The sequence below is a fragment of the Acartia tonsa genome, chromosome 5 (genome assembly GCF_053477335.1).
Source record: "Acartia tonsa isolate MP-2025a chromosome 5, ASM5347733v1, whole genome shotgun sequence".
Lineage (NCBI taxonomy): Eukaryota > Metazoa > Arthropoda > Copepoda > Calanoida > Acartiidae > Acartia > Acartia tonsa.
The window spans coordinates 5,242,762-5,264,306 of record NC_137264.1 but is presented as its reverse complement, the minus strand read 5'-3'; the positions used below and the strand labels follow the sequence as shown (position 1 = coordinate 5,264,306).

Below are 21,545 nucleotides of genomic sequence, written 5' to 3'. Positions count from 1 at the left end.
AAGACATTTTTAAAGGATTTGGCTAATTGTGAATATACTGCTCTACTTAATAGAAATTGTCCTATAATCATTTAAAATTACGAATATAAACATTAAAAAAGGTTTTTTGCCAAAGGGTTCTCCCCTTTGATAAGGTTCTTACTTATTCTTAAATAAACACATTTTATTGGCTGATTGATCTGAACATACTTCGAACCAGATACGCCATGTCTACAGCGGCTGCCGCTGTCAATCCAGTGTCAGCAATGGCTGACAAATATTCGGGAATGGATTTTGTCAATCTCCTATCTAGTCTTGCAAAACAGGTTAGTGGTGAATTATTTCGTTAGAAGATTGTTAGTAGCTCTTGCACCCCTAGCATCAAGGGGATATGTATACGATGGGGTAGGGATAAGCAGAAAAATAGCCGGAAACAATCCTAACACCTAAAACCAGTGTTTCGGAGCCGGAGCCGGGAGTAGCAACATTTATGGTGGAGCCGGAGCCGTATTTTTCGTTAAAAACGGCTCCGGCTCCAGATTAGCTAAAAATGATTTTTTAAAAGTAATATTATAATTTGGCAACGGTCTATTTCCATATAATAAACTAAAAAACTATTGTTACTTAACAAGTAGACACACATCCTTCTACTTTTAAATAGCTTTAATCAAATAAAATCAAAATATTTTATATTATTTATTTTATTTTATCAAATTCAATAATGAACAAAAATTGATATATTAATTTTAAGGGAGGAGCCGGATCCGCATCAAAATTATACGGCTCTGACACCCTGCCTAAAACTAAAAATGAAAAAAAACCTTAAACCATCTTGGGTCCACATAAAAAAAATCGATAACAAAATCACTTCAATTTTTTTTTTTAGATATCTTCAGCTACACATTTGGTGTATGGGTCGAGTTTTGACCCTGGGATAACTTGAGCTGGGAAGTTAATATTTATTTGGCCTTGTGCTATGCAGAGTTTAATACTTTTATAATTCAAAATAAGTTATGGAATATTCGTTGTTTTTACTGTTTAGATTTGAAAAAGAAATTGAGAGGGATGCTAGGGAAAATAAATTCAACTAGATTAGAAAATATCTACCCCTGTTATAAAGTAACCTCCGAATATTTATCCGGGTGTGACAATTGAAGTTGAACCATCTATGTAGGAGGTCTATCTTATACACAAAAATACCCATTTCCTTCTTATTATCATGTTTTTAATAAATTAATAATCCTAATTTTTTTTATTTTGATATTCCATGACTCATTCCCTAAAAGACTCCAGGAATGTGATGCGAAATAAATCTAAAATAATATGTGGGGGGCAATAAAGGTTTCGTGCTTTTTTCGAATTAATTTCATTGTTGGTATAAGCTGAAAAGAATGTTATTTAGGATGGAAACATGATATTACAAAAATTCCAGGCTCTAGCCAAAATTCTTCTTAACAAGAATTCCATGAAGGTAAGACATAGAGATATACCTCCAATAATGTTATTGCTAATTTTCCTAGTGCTCCTTGTAAATATGTTATTCTAAGCTGTTCTGAGATTTTTTGTAATTAAAGAAATTACCTACCTAATTACATTCTTTTTTATTTGAAATATCATTGTTAAACGCAAAAATTTCATTGACATATCCCCCTTTAACAAATAGGTGACCTTTTTCCTTTTGTTAATGTACTTATAAACAATTCTATATCTTTTTTAATTACGATTTTTTGTTATTTTCCCTAAATAAACTAACGTCAAATCAATGTTTTTATATTGCGTTGGACGGTTTAATAAGAATACAAATATTCGATTTTATCTACTATAACTAGTAAATATTAAAATGATAAGTGTTTGTTTATTGCTTTTTTAAAAATGCACATGATATTTATTCATTTCACATGTTACTAGTTAGTGTCCATAGTTTGAATTTCACATTAATTAAGATTTTTCATTTTTAACCGTGTGCCACATGTTAACTAAAGGAGGAGTAGGTTGCGCTAAAAATCCGTAAAGGTTGTGAGTTTTAAGTTAAAAACAGTACTAGAACGATACAAACTTATGTTAACTTTAAAAAATTTTGTTTTATGGTTCTTATCAATAAAAATTCACATATTTAGTGAATTTTACCGTTACTTCTACTACTATTTTTAAGCCTTAAAACTCACACCTTTACGGATTATTGTCGCAACCTACTCCTCCCTTTGTATTTAGGTTGCCCTGAATATGACAGAGGAATGCAATGATAGCTTTTTGAAGAGTACAGAAAATTTCTTGAATAACCTTCCTGGAAATAGTGGCTCTATTCAGACTATTCAGGTATTACAAAGTTACATCAAAGTTAATAGGATGTCTTTTTGTTTGTTTTAGGGGATTTATGAGAAATTAAATGAAAAAATCATATTATTTTCAAGATAAAGTTTGGATAACCTTTTGTATATTCACTCAACTTTTCAATGCATACACATAATGCTTTAATGAGGGCAAAATCAGTCAGCTTTGCTCCAAATCCAATTCATTTTCGCTGAAATAGACCTAGTGCTAAGCTATTCTAAACTGGAATGTAACGTATAGTGTTATATAGTATTTTCTAAGAAAGATTAATAGAATTTGCGGAAAACCTGTCTAAAACAATGCAATGAATAACTATTTTCTTCTTCTAAAAGTCCTAGATCACTTAGAACTTTAATAGAATATAAACATGTATTGTTACCCTTAATCAACCGAACATACTCTGATTATCCATAACTAAAAGGGATAGTTGCATGAAGTGCATTTAGTAAGTTTAATTGCAAGCAGAAGTTACAAGAATGCCATCCGACATTCTTGATTTTTTAAAATTTTCATGGTAAAAATTTGAAATTCTCTCAAATATATGTCCAATTCAAGTTTAAATGCACGTCGTGAAACTACCCCTGCGTGGGCTTTATTCTAGTAAATCCATTAAAAAATTTTGAATTAGTTTAATAATAAGTAATTAGTTGACTTATTTGCTTCATTTAAAACAATTTCAATTTTATTTTGAATTTGACAGAACATATTTTAAAGGGTTTTATTTTGATAGCACACAATTTTGGATCGGATTCAGAAGCTAAGAAAAATCCACCAAAAAAGCGGATTAATCCGAGGATTGCGGATTCTTGCAATATTTTTAAAAGTGTTTTTTTTATTATAAATAAAAAATTCTAGCCCCTATAGCGGCCATTTTTAAAAAGTGCTACATAAGTCATAAAAATTAAAAATCCGAATCTGCAATTTGATTGCGGTTTTGGATTCTGGGTCCACGCCGTTCACCGCAATTTTCAGCTGCCGTTCAAATTTTCGTTTATCAAGGTATATATTAAATTCAGTGCTTCTCCTGTGATTTTTAAAGATATTTAAACAAAATCTTTTTAGGTTGGCCAGTAAAAAAAATATTTGAAAAAAAGCTCCTGCCATCCACCGCCATTTTCCGCCGCCGCCAAAAATTTTTCTCGCCGAATTAGGCAATTTGGAATCAATTGAGACCATGTTATTTAAAAAAAAAAATTCCCTTATAAGCAACCCGCCGCCGTTTTTTTGAAAGATACCAAATCTTGGGATAATTAGTGACAAAATATGAGAGTAGCACCCAAAATGAAATTGCTGGTATGTCGTGTCACGAGTCACCCCCCCCCCCTTTTTTTTTAAAAACTTTAGTAGAAGGTAATTCAACTTGGAAAGAGGATAAAATGGGTACAACTAATGTAATATTACACAGAGAGTGAGAGGGGGAAATATGCTGTTTATTTTACACTAGTCTCCGAAGTTTTATGAAAAACGTCTTTTATTCGTTGGTTTAACAATTTTGGAGACTGTAGTAAATTTGGTGTATTTTGATTAACTGATTCATTAATATGTGTGTTTAAACGTTTTTACCATTAATTGTAATCTGTAATCTACTTAAGGAGCAATTTTGTGTCTCATCACTGGGGATGTACATCAATTTATCGGCAATTGTCCTATCCCTTTAGATCCATGATTATTATTCCCCTAAAACCCGCCCCCCCCCCTTGAACCTCCTATACTCCATAAGATTATTATTGTTTAGGCTGCAGATTTCAAGAAGACAGACGCCAAGATCCACCATGTTGTTCCATTCCCGATAAATTTTACAGCCCAGTCAATTGCCACAGTTCCATACACCCATCCTGATTGTGCGGCCTTAAGGTATGTTCTATACTTACATATTTAAGCGGTTTCCCTCAAAGTGCTTAGTCAAGAACACATCAATCCCCCCGGCCCCCCCCCCCCACACACACACACAATGTACATTGAAAAAATGGGGTTGACTTTCGTTTACTTTAGGTTAAGTGAGGCTAGGTTATAATGGGTAGAGGTTAGCCACCACCCCACATTTCAATTTATTACAAAGAGGGGTGGGGGTCTTATGTCTTACACAGAATAAAAACAGCAACAACAAGAACAGAATAAAAAGTAAGATCTAGTAAGTGGTCTTATATAACTAATGTTGAATTAACCGCGAATATTATAACATTATAAAAATCCTATCAACTCCGGTGTTTTTATCTTATCCTTTTAATGAGAAAAGTACCTAGTCAATACATTAAAATATACCTTTGCCAGAGTTTTGATTTTTCTAGAGTTTTTTGTTATTACAAGGCAGAATTTTGTGTACAAAAATTGTGAGGTTGAATTGCAGGAATAGGGTATAACCAGCATGCAAAATAAATCTAAAATGATATTTGAGGGGCAGATGTACAGGTCGTCAATTCTACTGTGTGTTGACCCCCCAACGACAACTGAGAACACGTATAGGTTTCGTGATTTTTTTAGAATTAATTTCGTTGTTGGTATAGGCTGTGGGATTGAAATATTGTCCATTTCCCCCTTCCCTTATCCCTGAATAGCTTTTGTGTTTTGAAATTTCCAGGAATAGTAAGTATAGATCTTGGTATATTGCAGGGTTCTAGCCTCAGTGTTGTCATCCAAGTATCTTCACACGGAAATCCGTGAAAAGGGTGGAGCCTATGGGGGCGGAGCTACTGCAGGTAGATTCATACATTTGGAGATAGATAGAGTTAGGCTATTGGATTATTACATAGAGTATGTTAAAGGTAGCAGGATTTCTGGCTGTCCGTAGATTAATATATCAATAACTGCAGGACTGAAATGGTTCTCCTTTATAGTGAAGCTGCTTATAGTTTCAGGGAAGGCTTATAACTATTTTGAGGAAAGGGTATCCCCCCACTCGTAAGAGAAATCGCCCCTCCAATAAAAAAATCTTTTAGAATTAAAATTGAAAGTTGAGGGTCGATATAAAATACTTACCACTGCACCTCCCCTTGGAGCAAAGTCTTTTTCAAATAACATATTAAATCCTAGGACAAACGCAGCAGTCCCAAACGTCGGAGTGGACAAACGAAGGAAAGAACACTTAACCTAACCTAACCTATTTTAGACCAACTCATAGGTTTTTAAAATGCCTAACCCCTGCAGGGGGCTTATTTGCACATTCAACCTAACCTAATCTGTATAGAAATACTTAATTAAATTAATATTTGAACACTCCTGCGTTTGTCCACTCCGATGTTTGGGACTCCTGCGTTTGTCCTGGAACCACATATTATACACGACATACCTATTGATTAACAAAAATACAAAAGACATTGAACTATAGGTAACAATGATGTAGACAGACTAATTGAATTTTTTACTTTTTCAAGGTTCTGGTACTTTTACATTCTACAGTTACAGGGATCCCAAAAATTTAGGTAGGTTAATATTATTATTAACAAAATAATTTTTTATTTGGTTTATGAAACACATTTTAACTTTAATTCTTGATGAAAGAAATAGGCTCTGAAATCAATTGTATTAAAACAAAGACGATAAAACCAATTAGTAGTAAATTTACAAAAATAATGGTTGGACAAACGGCCAAACCATAATATATCATCTTAAAACATATCAAATGGATATTAAAATGTAGATTATGGTAAACAAAAATCATGTTTAAGCCAAGAAAATCACATTTTGCAAAGAATTTCCATCGCACTGGAACAGACGGACACAGTAAGTTATGGACCAGATATTAATTGGTTAGAGAATCTTCACAATAAATTTCAGACCTCTATCTTCTATGATAATAATATTTATTTCAGAAACATTCTCCGTGTACCGTGAATCATTAGACTGGGCTGTAGATGGAAACATTACCAATCAGGTGAACATAATTTAAAAATAATTATTAAAGAATGCATAGGTTGGCAATTTTTTGTCACTAGGAGGCACTTGAGGCGGTAGGGGGTTAATTTAACCCCCGCTATTTTTAATAAATATATTTTTTGGGGAGGGGGGGTTTCTTGGGGTGAAATCTCTGCGGGGGGTGTGGTCACCCTCCTCTAAAATAGTTTTCAACCTTCCCAGGGCTTAAATGAAGCTTACTTTAAAGGAGAACCATATCGGTTTGGCGGTTAGCAAGATCCTTTGGCACACAGACACAGATCCTGTTTTTTTTTATTATTTGTCATAATTCATCCCATTTCATAAGAGCCCAGTATTAAAAAATTACTTTAATGTAATAAGCTAAATGAAAGTAATTGAAATTAATCAATGATTGTTAATAATAATTTTTTCTATATCCATAACAGTACTTAATCAGTACATATGTTATTAAGCAGTTTAATTTCCGTCCGTTTGTCCGTCGTCTATGATGATGTATTTAGCTCTTTGTGAAGTTAGATACTGATCATATGATTGTTTATTAGCTATTTCTCTATTTTCTCTCACGAATAAATCCTCAAAAAAATCCGCATTTTCATAAGTTCTATCCCTAAGGAGTAGAAGCTTATTTGCAATTTATGATTTAGGATGTTGAGGAGGGGCAGCTGAGAGTGTTCCAGAAGCTGGATGAACCTGTGCAGCCAGGTTACAGGGGTATCAGAGAATTCCTCAGTGGGGTCGATGATCACACATTCAACCAACAAAGATTAAGGTATGTCGATGATACTTGTTTTGAAAATATACATTGGTTTACTGTCCGTAACGGCTAAAAGCTCGTTATCGTTTAATTCAAATATGATTTTGTTTAGGCTTAAAAAATAATATTCTGCTTAGTAAGTTTAGACCCTCTACAAGTGTTAAAGTTTGTTTGTCCAACCGTCAGGGTCTGGAGCTCCACTTTTACTGATGCTGTAATACTTGTTGCCTGTATTTTTATGTCAGCGCAAGTTTATCGAAAAAGGACCGTCCGTCTATAAGAAACTAAATGTAGTGTTAAATACATTTCTCAGCTGCTATACTATTTAAGACAGCTTAACTTTTTGGTGAAAATTCCCAGTACATGTGAGCATCTGTTATACAATTTACTTGGCAAGTCTGTCTTGTCTGCCGTGCTACACAAAACAAATATCTTTCATCATATTATACTAAAGTTTCGAAATTTTCGATAGGTATATTTATCAGGGTTGGCAATCCGAAAGTATAAAAAGACCTTTAAAAATATAATTGCTAGAATCTGCAATCCACAATTCGCAAAGATAACAAGAATCCGCAATCCATGGATTAATCCGCTTTTTTTCGGGTGTTTTTTTGGTAAGACCCCAAATCCGAATCCGACCCAAAAATTGGACGGATTGCTAACCCTAACTCATAACCTCTGGTCTTTTTCTTAACTTGCATTACTGTTATTTTTAGGGTGAAAGCTGTGACCAAGGACGATCTTGTCCGTGTGACCACAGAGCATCTTATTGATGCTCCTGTCTCTGGCAGGGCTCTCATTGGTCCTGCTCAAACTGGACTGGAGGATTTGGGATGGACTACCAAAAGAAACTAAAATTATGATATATCATAAAGGACAAACTTAAATCTGGAACAAGATAAATAACTATACATTCGTATTTTCTTTGATATCCTATAATTTTTATAAGAAATTATTGCAGATCAATAAGCTTAATTGCTCTTTTCTTGTTTTTATAGTTTATTTAACTGTGAATTAGTATCCTTAAGTATGGGTCTGTGATTATTTTTTTTTTATATATCGCCCATTTCATAAAAATGCACAAAATAAATCAAATCCTTTCTTTTATTAAATTATAGAACTATTCACATGATAAAGAGTAAGTACAAATATTTATTTTTAAAAAATTAGAATTTATATTTTGTTTACCTAATCATTCCTTCCCTCCCCCCTAATTATTATTATTATAGGATGAATTTTTATTTTTTGTTATTTGGAACACATATTCTTCCCTTAAAGTTGAATATAACTTAAACATTGATGAAAGAACGCCAATAATTTTATATTACTTTTTTTCTCTTCTTTTAATGAATGATTATTGCTGAATAGTTAGATAATAGTTTTCTCGTATTCATTCGAATCCGGTGGATAGGAACCGGTTTTCATCCATACGAAAAAACTATGTCTCGCATAGTATTATAACCAGCTTTCTACGAATATAAAAATGTACAATTATAAAATTAAAACCAGTTTTAATCTTATAACTGAACTTTCTATATCCGCGGAAAGCTGTTTATAATACGACATGAGAAATAACTTATTTGTTTTTATGGGTTGAGGGGGGGGGGGGGTGGAGGGTTTGAAATAGGAAACCTTGTTTATACAAATTGACAAATACTTTTACAGTTTACACATGATAAACAATATTTTGCTGTCTAGTCTTTAAAAAAATTGTAATTAAGGCATATTTTTGGATTAGGATTCAAATAACATTAACAAGTTTTTTATTTTTACGAAATTTGCACGGTTTAATATCTTACAATTCTTTTTACTGTTTCAAACCATCTATAGAATGTAATATTCTATAATAAGTAGTAAGGTTTTTTTCTGTAGCTTAAGATCTCGGATCTCGGGTTGGTTTTAGGATATTTTCTTTGTCTTCCCTCGAGGATAAGGGCGAAGAAACTATTTTATGTAATGTTCATAATTAAATAATGTATTTTTCTACAAATTTTGTTGAATTGTAATAATACCTCATAAATTTTCAGAAGTATTTATTTTGTAGGCAAAAATGTGTCACGCGTTAGACAAGGTGCTACAGTTGGCAATGGCCACTTTTCCTAAATCTGGAAATTTTGCAGCAAAGCTGGAACGTCTGCTGGAACAGACTAATCAAATTAAAGGTAATAAATAAATACCAGGGTTCTAGAGGGATAAGACAACGGCCGATAAATTTATGAATATTTCCAATGATAATACATAAATTAGCCCCTCCTGTAGATTACAATTAGTGGTTAAAACGATTGGATTCCAAACTTAAATAACAAACCAATCAAAAATCAATAACACTAAAGTGTTTTTCAAAGTTTTCATAAACATTGATAGAAAAAAATTTCGAACTGAAAAACATGGAAAGAAAATAATCCTCCCATGAAAATATCCAATAATGTTAAAGCTAATCTTTCTAGTGCTTCGTGTAAAAATGATCTTTCTCCTCTAGGTTCAGATGTTGGATTAGATAAGAGTCGAAGTTTAACCAGTGAAAGAAAATCCATAAGAGCGGAGGAGTATCAAGATTGTTTAGCTCCAGTATCATACATTCAGGTTCCAATTTGCTTAATATTTTCAATCTAAATCGTACAACGTTTGGATCCTCTATTATTTAAGAATATCTTTTTATTTAATTTTTCTTTTGCTTCACCAATTACGATAAATAAAATTGCACCTCTGTATGTATATTTAAATTATAGGTGGATAAATTTGGGTATTGCTTAGTTTCTTTAAAATAATCAAGATTTTATTTTAGACCCCAAAGTTTTTTAGCCAAAGTATGAGAGCAAACTTAGTCCATAGTCCTCCCACCCCTTGAATATTCCAGAGTCAATTTTTTAATAGAAAATCAAAATAGAACAAAGGGGGGGGTTTTTTAATGCAACCATCTCGTAATCAGTGAGCAAATGGCACTTAGAATTCGAATTTCGAGCTGAAATTTTGCATGGGTAATCCTTTGTAGGTCTTTTTCCCCTAAATCGAACAAAAAGTTGGAAAAGTAACGGCTGGCGGCTGCAGCTCAGCCGTTTAGCCGTTTTTGGCCTATTTTTAGGGCAAATTCATCATTATTTACGTAGGAATCAACTTTTTAAAACATAGTTTTGGTTTAATTCATATTAAATGATAGCAATAGCCATTTTTTGAATTTCTAGTACCAGCTGCTAAACGGCTAGAACCAGCTGAAAACGGCTGGGAGCGGCCAAGAGTATGAAGAGTAGATAGGGCTTGTGACATGTCTAGGGGTAGGTTTTTATGGGTGCTGAGCTCAAAAATACTACTAAAAATAGTGACGGCCAATCCATATGGCAGCTGGGTAACAGCTGCAGCTCAGCTGCAAGCGGCCAAGAGTAGAATGAGTAGATAGGGCTTGTGACGTGTCTAGGGGTAGGTTTTTATGGGTGCTGAGCTCAAAAATGCTACCAAAAATAGTGGCGGCCCATCCATGTGGCAGCTGGGTAACGGCGGAAGCTCAGCTGGGAGAGACCTAGAGTATAATGAGTACATAGGGCATGTGACATGTCCAGGGTTAGGTTTTTATGGGTGCTGAGCTCAAAAATACTACCAAAAATAGTGATGGCCAATCCATGTGGCAGTTGAGTAATAGCTGCTGCTCAGCTGCGAGTGGCCAAGAGTAGAATGAGTAGATAGGGCTTATGACGTGTCTAGGGGTAGGTTTTTATGGGTGCTGAGCTCAAAAATGGTACCAAAAATAGTGGCGGCCAATACATATGGCAGCTGGGTAACAGCTGCTGCTCAGCTGCGAGCGGTCAAGAGTAGAATGAGTAGATAGGGCTTATGACGTGTCTAGGGGTAGGTTTTAATGGGTGCTGAGCTCAAAAATGCTACCAAAAATAGTGGCGGTCCATCCATATGGCAGCTGGGTAACGGCCGCAGCTCAGCTGTGAGAGGCCAAGAGTAGAATGAGTAGATAGGGCTTATGACGTGTCTATGGGTAGGTTTTAATGGGTGCTGAGCTCAAAAATGGTACCAAAAATAGTGGGGCCAATCTATATGGCATCTGAGCAACAGCTGCAGCACAGATGGGAGCGGCCAAGAGTAAAATGAGTACATAGGGCTTTTGACGTGTCTTGGGGTAAGTTTTTATGGGGAATGAGTTCAAAAATGCTCCCAAAAATAGTGGCGACCCATCCATATGGCAGCTGGGTAACGGCTGCAGCTCAGCTGTGGGAGTCTAAGAGTAGAATGAGTAGATAGGGCTTGTAGGCTGTAGCTGTTACCCAGCTGCCATAATGGATGAGCAGCCACTATTATTGGTAGTATTTTGAGCTCAGCACTCATAAATACCTACCCCTGGACACGTCACAAGCCCTATGTACTCATTCTACTTTCGGCCGCTCCCAGCTGAGCTGCCGCCGTTACCCAGCTGCCACATGGATGGGTCACCACTATTTTTGGTAGCATTTTGAGCTCAGCACTCATAAAACCTTCCCTAAGACACATCACAAGCCCTATCTACTCATTCTATTCTTGGCCGCTCTTAGCTGAGCTGTAGCTGTTACTCAGCTGCCATATATGGATTGGTCGCCACTATTTTTAGTAGCATATTTAAGCTCAACACCCATAAAAACCTACCCTGAGACACGTCACAAGCTCTATCTACTCATTATACTCTTGGTGGCGCGCAGCTGAGCTGCAGCTGTTACCCAGCTGCAATGTGGATGGGTCACCACTATTTTTGGTACCATTTTTGAGCTCAGCACCCATGAAAACCTACCCCTAGACACATCACAAGCCTTATCTACTCATTCTACTCTTGGCCACTCGCAGCTGAGCTGCAGCTGTTACTTAGCTGCCATATGGATGGGTCGCCACTATTTTTGGTAGCATTTTTGAGCTCAGCACCCATGAAAACCTACCCCTAGACATGACAAATGCCCTATGTACTCATTCTACTCTTGGCCTCTACCAGCTGAGCTTCGGCCATTACCCAGCTGCCATATGGATGGGCTGCCACCATTTTTGAGCTCAGCACCCATAAAAACCTACCTCTAGACACGTCACAAGCCCTATCTAATCATTCTACTCTTAGCCGCTCGCAAATGAGCAGCAGCTATTACTTAACTGCCATAGAGATTGGCCGAAACTATTTTTAGAAGCATTTTTGAGTTCAGCACCCATAAAAACCTAATCCTGGACACGTCACATGCCTCATGTACTCATTCTACTCTTGGCCTATCTCGTCTGAGCTGCGGCTGTTACCCAGCTGAGCTGCGTCCATTACCCAGCTGCCATGTGGATGGGCCTCCACTATTTTTGTTAGCATTTTTGAGCTCAGCACCTATAAAAACCTACCCCTAGACACGTCACAAGCCCTATCTACTCATTCTACTCTTTGCCGCTCGCAGCTGAGCTGCAGCTGTTACCCAGCTGCCATATGGATTGGCCGTCACTATTTTTAGTAGCATTTTTGAGCTCAGCACCCATAGAAACCTATTAGCAGCTGGTACTAAAAATTTTTAAAAATGGTGATTATTATCATTTAACATGAATTTAACCAGAAATATGTTTTAAAAAGTTGATTCCTACGTAATTAATGATGAATTTGCCCTAAAAATAGGCAAAAAACGGCTAAACGGCTGAGCTGCCAGCCGCCAGCCGTTACTTTTCCAACTTTTTGTTCGATTTAGGGAAAATAGACCTATCAAGGATTACTCATGCAGAATTTCAGATCGAAATTCGAATTCTAAGTGCCATTTGCTCACTGATTACGAGATGGTTGCATTAAACCCCCCCCCCCCCCCTTAAAGAAGAAAATTAGAAAAAGTCTTATTGGAAGATTGTAACTAGAATGGTCTAAAGTCTAAAAATATAATTAACTGTCATTTTTGCCTTCCCTGTAGAAACTTGCTTTTCATCTTGATTCCTTTTGATAGGTTACAGAAAACCCAGTGATTTCAGTCGGTGTCTTTATAATCCACGAGGGGGAGAAAATTCCTATGCACGATCATCCGAATATGCATGGCATTATCAAGTGTTTACAAGGACATCTTAGAATTTCATCACTTACGAGAAGGGTAAGTTTGGTTTGTTGTCACTGTGTGGACTAAGGTAAATGAGATCGTACAGTACCATGATATTATAAAATTGTTGCTGTGTTGACTATAGTGTTTTAATTTATTAGGCGAGAATTAACCATGATACTATGGTATAGTTGTTGTGTTGACTAAAGTGTTTTTATGTATTAGGATATGACACAACCATATTAGTATGGTATAGTTGTTGTGTTGACTATAGTGTTTTAATTTATTAGAATGTGATACAACCATATTAGTATGGTATGGTTGTTGTGTTGACTTTAGCGTTTTAATTTATTAGAATGTAATACAACCATAATAGTATGGTTTAGTTGTTGTGTTGACTATAGTGTTTTAATTTATTAGAATGTAATACAACCATAATAGTATGGTTTAGTTGTTGTGTTGACTATAGTGTTTTAATTTAATAGAATGTGATACAACCATTTTAGTATGGTATAGTTGTTGTGTTGACTACAGTGTTTTAATTTATTAGAATGTGATACAACCATATTAGTATGGTATAGTTGTTGTGTTGACTATAGTGTTTTAATTTAATAGAATGTGATACAACCATATTAGTATGGTATGGTTGTTGTGTTGACTATAGTGTTTTAATTTATTAGGATGTGATACAACCATTATAGTATGGTATGGTTGTTGTGTTGACTATAGTGTTTTAATTTATTAGAATTTGATACAACCATAATAGTATGGTATAGTTGTTGTGTTGACTATAGTGTTTTTATTTATTAGGATGTGATACAACCATTTTAGTATGGTATAGTTGTTGTGTTGACTTTAGTGTTTTTATGTATTAGGATATGATACAACCATATTAGTATGGTATAGTTGTTGTGTTGACTATAGTGTTTTTATGTATTAGGATGTGATACAACCATTTTAGTATGGTATAGTTGTTGTGTTGACTTTAGTGTTTTTATGTATTAGGATATGATACAACCATATTAGTATGGTATAGTTGTTGTGTTGACTATAGTGTTTTAATTTATTAGAATGTGATACAACCATATTAGCATGGTATAGTTGTTGTGTTGACTATAGTGTTTTTATGTATTAGGATGTGATACAACCATATTAGTATGGTATAGTTGTTGTGTTGACTATATTGTTTTTATGTATTAGGATGTGATGCAACCATAATAGTATGGTATAGTTGTTGTGTTGACTATAGTGTTTTTATTTATTAGGATGTGATACAACCATTTTAGTATGGTATAGTTGTTGTGTTGACTTTAGTGTTTTTATGTATTAGGATATGATACAACCATATTAGTATGGTATAGTTGTTGTGTTGACTATAGTGTTTTAATTTATTAGAATGTGATACAACCATATTAGCATGGTATAGTTGTTGTGTTGACTATAGTGTTTTTATGTATTAGGATGTGATACAACCATATTAGTATGGTATAGTTGTTGTGTTGACTATATTGTTTTTATGTATTAGGATGTGATGCAACCATAATAGTATCATATAGTTGTTGTGTTGACTATAGTGTTTTTATGTATTAGGATGTGATACAACCATATTAGTATGGTATAGTGTTTGTGTTGACTATAGTGTTTTTATTTATTAGGAAATGATACAACAATTTTAGTATGGTATGGTTAATGTTTTGACTACAGTGCTTTAATGTTAATTATTTTAGGAAACATCATTGGGCGATTTACCAGAAAGATTTTCAGCAGAAGTTTTCAAAACCAAAATTCAAACCGGCCAACTTTTTCTTGCAGGAAATAAATCTTTTGGGACATTTACTTTAAACTTCATTAAATTGTTGATAGCACTTTTTTACTTTTTTTATCAAAATCTTCTTAAGGAAACTATTCCCCCCACCCCATTAACTTCTACATGTTTTTTCCTTTGAGAAAATAATTTTTAAGGATTGAGTATTTTTCTAGTGGGTAGCGGGAGTAGAAATAAAACAAATAGCTTAAAACCTGCTCTGGAACAGTTCTTGAAAGTACTCCTGACGTTTTACGAGACTATATTATAATTCAATATGCATACAGCTAGATAGACAGATTGATAACCTGCTCTTTTGTACATAGTATTTATTAGAGAGACAAACAGAAATCCTGCCACTTTTGTTACATTTTACAATGAAATAATATCTTGATAGAAAACGTTACTGTCGGAGCCTAAGTAAACTTGTTTACCTATTCATATGACTAAATGTTTACATAATATCTTAAAATATAATAAAGATTATATTTGACTGTGCAGAGGCCCACCTTCCTGTAATTTTAAATTCTGACTCACCTCCTTGTTTGCTTCAACCTGATTCTGGTAATATACATCAGGTAGGAGAAATATCTTTCTCGTATCCATTCGAATCCGGTGGATAGGAACCGGTTCTCATCCATACGAAAAAACTATGTCTAGCATCGTATTATATCCAGCTTTCTACGAATATAGAAATGTACAATCATAAGATAAAAACCAGTTTTTTAGCCCGTGCCTTCGGCACCTCGGGGCTAAAAAACTAGTTTTAATCTTATAATTGTACATTCTATATCCGCGGAAAGCGGTTTATAATCAATGAAAGAAATAACTATTATAGTTTCTGGTTTCTGATAACCCGCCCCCTCATTTTTATAATAAAATGGGGTGGGGGTATTATACCTGCGGTGTCCTGGGCATAATTTTTTTTTGTAGTTAGCTTGCTTAGTTAGGTATTCGAGTAGCAATCCTAGACAGACAATATTTTTTTATTTTGTAGATAATGAGCATGAATGGTTCAGCGGCATTCCTAAATATGATCATTATTTTTTTAAGATAGAGATTGTCAATGGTTCAGCGGCCTTCCTTGACATGATTATTATTTTTGTAGATAGAAAGTGTGAATGGTTCAGCTGCCTTCATTGACATGATTATTATTTTTGTAGATAGAGAGTGTGAATGGTTCAGCGGCATTCCTTGATATGATTATTATTTTTGTAGATAGAGAATGTGAATGGTTCAGCTGCCTTCATTGACATGATTATTATTTTTGTAGATAGAGAGTGTGAATGGTTCAGCGGCCTTCCTTGACATGAATATTATTTTTGTAGATAGAGAGTGTGAATGGTTCAGCTGCCTTCATTGACATGATTATTATTTTTGTAGATAGAGAGTGTGAATGGTTCAGCGGCCTTCCTTGACATGAATATTATTTTTGTAGATAGAGAGTGTGAATGGTTCAGCTGCCTTCATTGACATGATTATTATTTTTGTAGATAGAGAGTGTGAATGGTTTAGTGGCCTTCCTTGATATGATTATTATTTTTGTAGATAGAGAGCGTCAATGGTTCAGCGGCCTTCCTTGATATGATTATTATTTTTTGTAGATAGAGAGTGTGAATGGTTCAGCAGCCTTCCTTGATATGATTATTATTTTTTTAAAGATAGAGAGTGTGAATGGTTTAGCGGCCTTCCTTGATATGATTATTATTTTTGTAGATAGAGAGTGTGAATGGTTCAGCGGCATTCCTTGATATGATTATTATTTTTTTAAAGATAGAGAGTGTGAATGGTTCAGCGGCATTCCTTGACATTTTGTCTCCACCTTATAACATTGATCCTAGTCCAGATTACCATGACCAAGAGGTAAGCCTCCTTGAAGTGGGAAATTAAATATTCTGGGTTTCATTATTACATTGAGGGTAACTTGTTTTCTTTGGTTGCAAGCATCGTAAGTTAGGTAAATCATATCATACTATTTTAGGAAAATTATTTTCTTTAAATCTTTTAATCTATTGTTTCAGAATATTTCAATTGCAAGTAGTTCTGGTACAACAAGAAATACTGTTAAATATTTAGCTTCCATTTACCTTAGAAACAGAAATTCTTGTTCTTAGTCTACTTTGATAGTAAATATCAAATAGTAAACAGTTCATCTAGCTTTCTCTTTTATGTATCTAACTCTGAAAATGGGAGGGGGTTTAATGCAACCATCTCGTAATCAATGATTATATGGCACTTAGAATTCGAATTTCGATCTGAAATTTTTCATGAATAATCCTTGGTAGGTCTATTTTCTCTAAATCGAACAAAAAGATGGAAAAGGAGCGAGAAATTTTTTGTTTATAATTCTTAAACATTATTAAAAGATCTACCTATAGGTATATTCCATTTTTTCGTTCGTTGAAATCAGGGTTTCGGATCCGGATCCGCAAGGATCCGCATATTTTCGAGTCCAAGGATCCGGATCCGCATATTTTCGAGTCCAAGGATCCGCATTTTTTTGCGGATCCGGATCCTTGGACTCAAAAAAATGCGGAAAAAATGGAAAAATCTACCTAAATTTATATAAAATCTCAGACATTCTCTTGATGAGAGCCAATCTTTAAGGTTTAGGGTAAGACTTGAAAATTAAAAGTATTTTTGACTTCGAATTAAGAATAAATATTTTTTGAAAGGTTTGGTGATTTTATTTTTATTGTCAAGGATCCGGAATCGGATCCGGTAGGATCCGGATCCACAAGAAATCAATGCGGATCCGAAACCCTGGTTGAAATCCTAATAATAATAAATTTATTTAGGAGCGAGATTGTAATTACTACCGTGTGATCGGGGAGGGGAAGGATGGTTTCAGATGGCTCCTTCAAATCCCGCCACCCGCAAACTTTTTCTGTGATACAGAACCTTACAAGGTTAGTCGAGTACATTTTTAAAAGGCAAAGCTTTTCTATAATTAGGGTCTTTTCGTTAATTTGAACAGGTTAGAGTAGTCTTATTGATTTCAAACTTTGTATGAGGATTTCTATAACAGTTAGGTACGACTTAGAATGCGCAGCAACTCTATAATCGTTACCAGAAAGTCCGTACGTCCATTTAAGACATGCTGTTTTTTTACTCTTTTGACAACAATTTTTTTACATTAAAATTTTCCTATTCATCTGATTTTTGGAATACTGATTCCTATTACAACAAGGTACACTTTTATAAGAGAAACATCTCTGCAATCAAGTCCTAAAATGATAGTATACTCATTTAAGCAGTTTTGCAACAAATTTAGTTACAATGTTGTTAAGACTTATGCATTAATATTCTGCTTATCCTGTTCTGATACTTTACAAGTGTTAATGTTTGTTTGTCTTCCATTCCAGAGCTTCACTTTTATGGATGTTGTCATCCTTGATATAAATTGCGGAGGGCAAGGTCAATATCAGAATAATCTTCCATGTAGATATCCAGTACCTGTGGTTTTCTAGACCGTCAACTGCAAAGGAAATTGGCGGTTTCCCTAACACTGTATGCAAGGACCAAAAACATGCTTTTGGAAAAAAGTATATCTGATTGTTTTTAAAGTATGGTCTAGAAACATGTTTTTTCTTCAAAATAGATCATAAGGGGACATTATATAATGTTTGATTAAAGGTGCCGCAAAAAGTTTCCTTTATTAACCAATATCTATAAATCAGGATAAGGATTTATATGATTTTTTTCCTGGTACCAAATATTCCAGAACATGAGAGTAGAACTGATACACTTTTTTTTTCAGGGTCCTGAGCTAACAAATCCTGAGGATTACCAGAAACCATAAATTTTCAACAAAATGATGTATCTCTATATATGAGCAATAGGATGTCTATCTATCCTTTCTGTACCGAAGGATCTCTGTAACCGATATTGTTCTCCTTTACAGTGCAGCTCCTCAAAGCTCGTAGGAGGATTTTTTCTCTTTTTTTGGGGACAAATCGCACGTTGAAAAGAAGGTCCACCATGAAATTGTTTAAAACTTTTTCTTTTGCTAAAGGCCACTAGGGGCTTAGCAACTAAACTGCGAACCAAAAAAAAATAGGCAAATATGAATTTTCAGAATAGCAGCTTTATTATTCATTTAGGATGGTTTAACTGTAAATATATAATGTAGATGCATCTTTTGGTTTCAAGTTTCCACTGTTAACTTTTTAATAATCTGCACCAATGAAGCACAAGATCTCAAAAACATTTAGGGGAAAAACTGGTGAACCAAAAAGATATGAAAATCAAAAACAAAGCAATGGAAAAAGATTTTTTTTTGCACTTTTCTCCTCTTTTAAAGATTGATTTGGTTAAATTAACAATTTTTTAAGGAATTTATGCATTAATTATTATGAAATATAGGTATTTTAAGGTAGAAATTAACGATTTTTCTAAATAAGAAATATTAAAAACTAAGAAATTCGACTCTATCACTTTAGACTTTAGACTAAAATTTGACGCAGATTTCAAATCTCCCCCTAACTTTAAAATTCCGGAAAACTTATATATCTTAATCTACATTTTATATTTACAGTAAAATCATCCTAAATGAATAGGTATTAAAGCTGCTATTCTGAAAATTTAGGTTTGCCTATTTTTTTGGTTCGCAGTTTATCCTATTATATAAAGTAGTAAGCGTTTCTTGTCTGTCCCGAAGGATCTCGCTAACCGCTGAACCGGTTTTGTTCTCCTTTACAGTGAAGCTTCTTATAGGTCCTAAGAAGGTTTTAAAAAATTTTTTGGAAGGGTGTCTTCACCCCCTTCCCCCCAAAAAAATATTTTTTGAAACTCAAATTTAATATGGGATGAGGTCGACTTTCTCTCTCCTAACATAAGTGCCCCTAAAGGCTGCTAGGGACGTAGCCGCTATTATTATATACAGCGTGGCCATATTCTTCAGTATACTGAAAATCTTCAGTATTCTTCAGTATTTGGAAATTGGGGCTTCAGTATTTTCAGTAAATACTGAATATTCAGTATTTGAAACTTTTATTCAGTATTTTTCAGTTTTTGGAAATTTTCATGATTCAGTATTTTCATTATTTCTTAAATTCCAAAAAAATTTGCTTAAATAAGATGTTTATTTAAGTAGTTGATGTCAGATTTTTTTCGGCGCTTCGCGCCTCACTTTACTTTCCTTTGAATTACCCTATAACTTTGTACATTAATTTTGTTTTTATTTATGGTAATATACATTTTTTTTTCAATTTCATCTCAAATATAAATTTTTTAGATATTTGAGATGCTTTTATACAGTATTTTTTTTGTCTATTAATAGAATGAATAATCTAAGGTATTTAGGAGGGGGTATTTACATCCCCCTAAACAATTTTGGGGGGGTAAATACCCCCCCCCCCCAAATAAAAAATCTCTTAACAAAGAAAATTTTTGCGCACTTCGCGCGCATTTTTAATACTAAATATTTAATAAAATTTAAATTACCCCTCCTGGGGGTAAATTTTGGGGGGGGGGTAAACAAAATTTACCACTGCCAACAGATTTCATGGGGGGTAATTACCCCCCCCCCCCCCCAAACAAATTTTACCCCCGGGGTAAAAATTTTTGGGGGGGGGTAATAAAAAATTTGCCATTTTACCCCCTCCAAAAGCGAATTATCCCCCCCTTAAAAAAATTTCCCCCCCCCCCCAAAAAAAAAGGTTGGACGTCTATGCTCTTAACTCAACTAAAAAGTATTTAAGTTTTGTAATCATTTAAAATATTTATCAGTCATTTTCTGCTTAATTGGTGCAAGAAAATCTAAGAGGCAAAATTAAAAGATCTTTAAAATATCCCACTAATAACAAAGCTATGTTTATGTTTATGTTTATGTTTATGTTTATGTTGATAATACTCTTGAGAGCCCAAACATAGGGCTATAATAAGAGGTTTACTGGGCAGCAGTCATCAGTTTTGGTTGGCTAAATATTCAGCAACTCTTTTCTTGAATGATGACAGTTTAGGCAGCATTTTCATATCATTTGGCAGTTCGTTCCATTTCTTTGCAGCTCTGGTACTGTAAAAGTTATTTCCAAGCTCAGTCCTCCTGTGTTCTATGTGTAAAGAGTTCACGTTGTTTATATTTCTGGTGGTGGGTCGGGAAGGGTCAACATATTTAAACCAGGTGGCCGGGTCTACTTTGTCCAGGCCATTTAAAATTTTGTAAGTTTGAACAAGATCAGCTTTAACTCTTCTGTCCTGTAGGCTGAGAAGCTTTAACTCCTTTAGTTTTCCTTCATATGAATTTGCAGATAGACCTGAAATCATAGATACAGCTTTTTGTTGGACTTTTTCAAGGCAGTTAATGTCTCCTATTTGCCATGGGTTCCAGGCTGGGGTGGCAAATTCCATATGAACACGAACATAACGTTTATAGAGATTTAAAAATGTTACTTTGTCTCTATAGTGAAATGCTTGGCAAATTTGTTTTAAAACACCATTAGCGATGCGTGCAGCTTCTTTACATTGTAAACCTGGCTTCAAATTTTTATCAAATAAAACTCCAACATCTTTTTCACTTTCAGCTTTTAACAGAGTTTGACCATTTATGGTGTAATCAAATTTTTTATTTGTTCTTCCAACATGCATTATTTTACACTTGTCCACATTAAATGGCATTCCCCAGGATACTGACCAGTCAAAAAGAGCGTCTAATTGAGACTGTAACAATTTTCTATCATCATCATTTTTGACAGGATGGCCAAGTTTGGTATCGTCGGCAAACTTTCTCAATATTGCAATCAGAATAGCATTTTCATCAATATCATCTATAAATAATAAAAACAGGAGCGGG

General features: G+C 34.4%; 3 protein-coding genes across 3 annotated transcripts in view; 2 read left to right on the top strand and 1 right to left on the bottom strand.

Annotated features, from left to right (window-relative positions):
* Positions 1-8,966, top strand: part of LOC145319905 (presequence protease, mitochondrial) — a 30,335-nt gene extending 21,369 nt beyond the window's left edge. The window contains exons 24-32 of the mRNA XM_080162307.1: positions 200-305; positions 1,382-1,450; positions 2,191-2,295; positions 4,046-4,164; positions 4,921-5,006; positions 5,682-5,729; positions 6,120-6,181; positions 6,828-6,952; positions 7,654-8,966. Of these exons, the coding sequence (XP_080018433.1) occupies positions 200-305; positions 1,382-1,450; positions 2,191-2,295; positions 4,046-4,164; positions 4,921-5,006; positions 5,682-5,729; positions 6,120-6,181; positions 6,828-6,952; positions 7,654-7,792 (859 nt within the window). The 3' untranslated portion in view covers positions 7,793-8,966. The remainder of the gene's footprint in view (positions 1-199; positions 306-1,381; positions 1,451-2,190; positions 2,296-4,045; positions 4,165-4,920; positions 5,007-5,681; positions 5,730-6,119; positions 6,182-6,827; positions 6,953-7,653) is intronic.
* The window catches only part of LOC145319907 (SID1 transmembrane family member 1-like), a 68,003-nt gene that overhangs the window by 42,713 nt on the left and 3,745 nt on the right, over positions 1-21,545 (bottom strand). The window lies entirely within an intron of this gene.
* Positions 8,962-20,109, top strand: LOC145319904 (2-aminoethanethiol dioxygenase). Its single transcript, XM_080162306.1, has 8 exons — positions 8,962-9,099; positions 9,417-9,520; positions 12,862-13,002; positions 14,676-14,756; positions 15,235-15,330; positions 16,526-16,615; positions 17,551-17,661; positions 18,513-20,109. Exons 1-8 carry the CDS (start codon positions 8,988-8,990, stop codon positions 18,552-18,554), a joined length of 777 nt encoding a protein of 258 aa, XP_080018432.1. The 5' UTR covers positions 8,962-8,987; the 3' UTR covers positions 18,555-20,109.